Source organism: Psammomys obesus, unplaced genomic scaffold (genome assembly GCF_907164565.1).
Source record: "Psammomys obesus unplaced genomic scaffold, mPsaObe1.curated_primary_1811, whole genome shotgun sequence".
Lineage (NCBI taxonomy): Eukaryota > Metazoa > Chordata > Mammalia > Rodentia > Muridae > Psammomys > Psammomys obesus.
In genome coordinates this window covers 203,999-210,202 of record NW_026589817.1, presented here as the reverse complement: position 1 = coordinate 210,202, position 6,204 = coordinate 203,999, and the positions used below count along the sequence as shown (strand labels likewise).

The following is a 6,204-nucleotide window of genomic DNA, read 5'->3' as shown; positions in this document are numbered from 1 at the left end:
TTGGAATGAACCATATGTGAGAACACAGGATCAGAATCATGGGAAATAAGTGCCAATCTAGATATTCCTTTTCACTGTGGTATTGTTCCCTTTTCCCACAGTGACTTTCTCTTCTTTGTGGGGAAGCATCAAGCATTGCATTAGAGATGCAGAGCTGGGGCGGAGTTAGGAGTTTACCTGTGGTTCAATGAGCAGAAAGGCATCTTTTCTCTATTCTGTTTGCTTGTTTTGCTGCTGTAGTTAGGTACCGTCATCTACTAACACAGTCCAGGCTGACCCTAGTTACTAAGCTCTGTGGGGATTTGAGACCCTCTCACTTCTACACCTAAGATGGTAGGAAGACAGGTGTGAACTGCCATGCCCAGCCAGAGGTCTGATCCCGTGCCATTATCAACTCTATTAGTATTACAGACTGACTCCCTGAAGGCAGGCACTATAAAAGGAAGCCAGTTTGATGAGCCTCAGATGAGGCACAGCAATGGTCCAGATAAACACTACCTCCCAGTGGTTGCTGAAATCACCCTTAAAATTTATCTAACAAAGAGAATTTGAGGCCAAGCTAGTCTACAAATTGAGTCCAGGACAGCCAAGGCTAAACAGAGAAACTCTGTCTCGAAACAAACAAACAAACGAGAAAGATCCCTTCTATGTGTCCTTGAGTATGTAAGTATGTGTGTATGTGAGTTATTAGATGTGAGATTATGGAGTGATCTCAGTGGTGGAGTATGGCCTTTTGGATAATCTCCTTGAATAAGGGTTTGACATTTTAAACTCTGAAAGGCACTGTAAGATGAGAACAGTCTATGCATGTGGTTATGGATATGTCTTTGCTTCCCTGTGAATTTAATGTTGCTGGTTGTTATTCATTTTTACTTTTTTTCTTAAATAAGTATTCTTCTGTGGCACATTAGAATGGGAAACAAAGGTGAACTTTAAATCTCTCGATAAGTCACATTATTGTTACCTTTTGCAAGGGGAAACAGATAGCCCTGAGCACCTGTTCTTGCTGTGTTCTTATGATGGGTCTTCTCATCCTCAACACTGGATTTTTCATCATGTTGAGTATTGTTCCACTTTATATATTCTGTTTGTTCTGTTCTTTGGAAACATATTTATAACACTTGAATTACATTTTTTTGCTGCCAGTTAACCATGAAACCATCTGTGACAAAAATCTTAGTTGATCTTTGACTTTAATTATGTGCTTCTTCTCTTTTTAATTTATGCTATTTACATGCTTGTTGAAACAGATCTTCAAGTCACAAGACAAATACCAAACTGCTATAGTTGAATCCTTCTGATGATTCTCACTAGAATGGCTTCACAGCTCAAGAGTGGTTTAAACTTGAGTCTCCAGCAACTGACTTGAACTAGGCAATGGCCAAGTTATTCTAGTCCAGGGTTCTGCTGTGCAGTCTCAAGAAGACATCTCTTATTCCCAAGTGTTCAGGTCAACTTTCTCCAAAATGACAGTGGCTGCTTGGCAAAGCAGGAGCTGCAAACACTCGGGATATTGAACTCTTGGTTGCAGACAGATAAGCAGAGCCATTAGTACATGATTTCCTACCTGGTCTTGGAGCAGATTCTTATCACTGGGCACTTCAAGGACAAGTTTGCTTTCACAGAGAAGTGGGAATCAAGTGGCAGAAACATGGATAGATTCCTGGAGGGTCTGACTGATGAGTACTTGAAGCCTCCTGTCATAGTGAGTTAAGAGATGGCTAACTGGACAGAGAGACATTTATTTTCATTTGGGAATAAGTTGGGAGGAAGTGTAGTTTCCATTATTATTGAGGTTGTACTCCCCCATTAAAAGCATCACAAGAGAGAGTACTCACTGCTCTAAATTAGCATGAATAAAGGGGAAAGGAGCCAATTGGTTGTTTCATGAATCTAAGTAAATTCAGCTTATTTACCTAGTGGCAGAGAGACTGGGGGTTGACATTTGGGTAAGACTTTAAGGGTGTTAGAGGAGATGCTTTGGGTCTGGGAGATGACTCACTAAGGTTGGTGCTACGGTGTAATTACGAAGATTGAGTAGGAACCTCAGCATACACTTAAAAGTACGGCATGGGTCAGGTATGATGCCACACGCCTTTGATCCCAGCACTCAGGGGGGCAGAAGCAGGCAGATGGCTAGGAGTTTGAGGCCAACCTGGTCTACAAATGAGTCCAGGAGAACTAAGGCTACACACAGAAACCCCTGTCTCAAAAAAGTGGAAAAACAAACAAACAAACAACAACAAAAGAAAAACCATGGAATGGAATCCCAGGAAAAAGCAGAAACTGGGGATTGAAGTGGCTATCTGGCTTTCCAGTTTGGTTACGACATGTCAGTAAGATTCCCTGCCTAGAACACTGAGGGGGCGTAATGGTAGAGTACGGCATTTGAAACTGAAATATGGCCCTCACGTGTACACAACAGTGAGACACCTTGATGCAATGCAATTTTCAAATCTGGAAAGACTTAATATAAATTTAATTACACAGGCTCATCTTTCGGGTTCTAGATTTCGATAATTCTGTGTCAGTGACATAATGGAGCAGGTGGTGAAAATTTTCAAACATCCCATACACACATTCCTAGATATAATTGTTCAAGTCACTTAAGAGTTTTATGGTTTTTGTTTTGGATGTTTGCTTGCTGGCTGTTTTATTTGTTTGTTTGGTAGGGTGTTTTTTTTTTTTAAATTTGAGACATTATTTCATTATATAGCCCTGGCTGGCTAGGACTCAGGGAAATTATACTTCCTCTGGTTCTCAAGAGCTGGACTAAAGGTGTGGACCACCACACCCTGCTATTTGTTTGAGTACTTTATAAACAAGTTCTCATTTCATAGTTTGTTTTATTCCACATTTTCACTTCTTTGGGCTTTGTTTCAAATTGAGAATTTCATGATTGGAGCTGAATTCCAAGTAAACTGCTGTCATAATATCCTATCATGTTCCTAAGAGCAGAAGCAGCGTGAATCTTGTGCAGACAATGTGAGTGCTGGACTTGAGTCAGATGTGAGTTCAGTGAGGGACTCAACAGTAAATAAACAACCACTCCACCCAATTAAAGCTATGACATTAATGACATCTTTGGTCAAAGGTAGTTGTCTAGGCTAGCACTCAGCGTGAGGTAACAGAATTATAAGTATAAGCCTATCCCACAGGAGAGTGCAGTGACAGTTGGAGAGGAAAATACCACTGACAGACTAATAGCTGGAAGTGGTGGATGGAAAAGCATCAGCTAACCTGAGAGTGAAAATTGCAGAGTCATGAATTTTCAAGACAGAAAGTAACAACTGACAATCTGAGGGCAGCTGTTACAGAACTGAAGAAGAGATCTTGAGGTTTCCAGAGAGAATATGACAATATTAGATCAGGGGATCAATGCTAAATGAGCTTTCTCTAGAATAGTAGCAACCACCAGAGGAAGAATGTACAGAGGCCAAGGGTTCTGGGCACAAATAACATCTATAGATCTTGAAAGTAAGTAGCTAAAGGAGTGAAAAGAAGGAACTACAAATTGATGAAGAACTGAGAAATACTAGCCACAGAGACATTCTTTTGTAAAACAGACAAACTTTGTTGGAGTAGACAAACAGCTCCCATCAAAGGAAATAAGAGGGGCAGCAGGAATGGTAGACCACCAGAGCATTCTGTGTCAGGCATTTTATGGCCTCCTTTGGGCAGTCCCTCTTTCTAGACTTCCACACTTTCGTCTTGGTCCTGCCCAGGCTTAGTCTCTTTCTCCCAAGACAACCATATGTTAAATTTGCGATATGTGGGCAGAGAGGGTCTGAGGAAGTCCCTGAAACTAAGTTTTTCCCCCTCAAAGGACAGTGTCACAACACTTGGCAATCACAGTGTGAATAGTGACTTTAGAATACAAAAGTTTTGAATCCCAGGATTGCATCATTAGACATGAAGGATTGACAGATGAGTTAACTCATAGTCCAGTGTAAGTGTGTAAGTGTTATGTCCAGTTCATGAGACCCTCAGAGACCACCAGGAGACAACTCTAATGCAAGAGCAAGAGAGTTTTATTGTGAGAGCAATCAAACTCAGGACCCAAGTCTCACTGATGCAGAATAGAGAAGTGGGACCCTGAGCCTGGGTGAACAAGGTTTTTAAAGGGAAAACCCACAAGCTGGTGGGGGATGTTCAATGTCTTGGCATTACAGGATTGGGTAAAAGTCATGGGAGTGAAGTGACCCTTTAGCTGAAGCTTAACTACAATTGCTGTTCTTCTAAACTACAACTGGAACATTGGGGAGAATTTTCCCACCCAATTCTGATTGGTTGTTGCCAGGGGAATTATCTGTATGTTCTACCAAGTGTTTATTCTGTGATATCTCCTGGAGGCTGTTGTTAGGAGAGTTAACTGTATTTTCTGCCAAGTGTGCATTCTGTGATTTTTCCTGGTACTTGAGTTCAGCTCCCAGTCACAGGTGTGCACAAGATGGCTTCTCATCTCAAAATGGAATCACCCAAGCTAACTTAAGCTCTTCATAAGAAGGTTGAGGACAGGTTTTCTGTCATCATTTCATTGACAAAATTCAGCTGTTTATAGGTCCACATCTCCATGCAGGGTTAGGGAGCTCTTTTTTCTGAGAACATGTCCTTAAAAGAAGCCATCAAGTTTTTGAAAAAACAGTCATCAGCAACAACTCCAACACCCTTGTAGATCCCTTAAATATGTTCTTAGCACCAGGTAAGAGATGTTAGACAGAAAAGGGGATCCCTTTTTGGGTACAGTTTTATAGACTGTCTTATTTCCAGAGGATATAAAAACAGTGAAGATGGCTACACTTCCTGGAATGCTACTGAAGTAAATAGTGATTTAATAGTCCTAGAAATGAGGTTAACTCCTTTCTCATTATCCAGAGAGAACAAAATCCTGAGCCAGAAAAGAAAGGGAATTCTTAGGAAGTTCTTCAATAAGTCAAAAGAACAGTCAAGGAAAATCCAGGTCCCAGGAACTGAATCTGAAGGCAACTTTTCTGAAGATGTGCCTATGGATGAACCAGGGTCTACCAGGGTCTTCTCCAGGCCACAGAAGCCTACCTCTGAGCCTTCCAAAAATCATGTGGCGATCTCCACTTGTGAGGGTCACCAAGAGAGAGTTCACAAACTATACAAATTTGTATATTTTCATATTTGTATATTTTCATATTTGTATAGTTTGAGAGTCCCCAAACTATACAAATATGAGGAATGTCCCAGACTCACAAATTTGCTTGTGACTTCTCTGCCCACCACGAAATGTACAGGAGGGAGAGGCGGAGAGGTCATTTTTCCTGCCCTGAGTGTCATAAAGGCTTCTATTAAGTCTCAGATCACATGTTGCATATGTGAAAGGTCCTTCAGCCACAAGATCAATCTGAAGGCTCAGAAGAGGATTCACACAGGAGAGAAGCCTTATACCTGCTCCCTATATAACTAGATTCCACCAATCAGCCACCTATCACCATCACCTGAGGAATTACCACCAATCAGAATGAACAATGGACCTTCCTCTCCAGAGGCTAGCAGGGCTTCCACCTTATGTACAGATGAAGAATGCAGCTTCTCACTAACATTTAGCCAGTGAGGATGTTTAATTTAACATCTGGATTGTTCCTTCCATCTGTTGTCCCATCCCAGTACCATGAGAGGGTCAAGCATATCAGTACTCTGTCTGTTTCTATACTAAAGTTCTCCAAATACCTAAATATTGGAAGATCAGTAAATAAATGTTGATTCTTCTGTGTTTCTCCTGTATGTTACATTTCATGTGTGATTTTGTGTCTTAGTGTATTGGGTTGTTGGGCCTTAATTTCTAATCCTTTGAGACAGTGTTTCTTTTGTTCAACAATGTGTACCCCAGGTGAGGTGGCCCTGAAGTTCATACTGATCCCCATGTCTTCATCCCACACTCTTCTTAGGAAGCTGACATGACAGCTATCTCTGCTACTAGATCTGCCTTTCAATTACAATTTTATTTTATTTAAATATGTTTACTTTGTATCTGTGTTTTTGAGTTCACATGTGGGAAGGAGCTCTTGAATGTCAGAGGGGAGCTTCAGATCTTCTGAATATGGAATTACAGGCAGTTTTGGGCTGCCATGTAGGTACTGGGAACTGAACCTAGATCATCTGACCAAGTGATAAAGGCTTAAGTTTTTGTGTGTCTTTTAGATCTAAAATTAGGTCATTGGAATTTTAAGTCAAGTA

General features: G+C 41.0%; 1 protein-coding gene across 1 annotated transcript; it reads left to right on the top strand.

The window, feature by feature from the left end:
* Positions 1 to 1,443: 1,443 nt before the first annotated feature.
* Zscan4 (zinc finger and SCAN domain containing 4) lies at positions 1,444 to 5,492 on the top strand (the record flags this gene model as incomplete). Its single annotated transcript, XM_055605450.1, is given in 4 exon segments — positions 1,444 to 1,705; positions 4,562 to 4,671; positions 4,771 to 5,430; positions 5,432 to 5,492. Coding segments are annotated over 4 exon segments (1,093 nt in total), but the record flags the coding sequence as incomplete, so codon positions are not given.
* Positions 5,493 to 6,204: the final 712 nt, after the last annotated feature.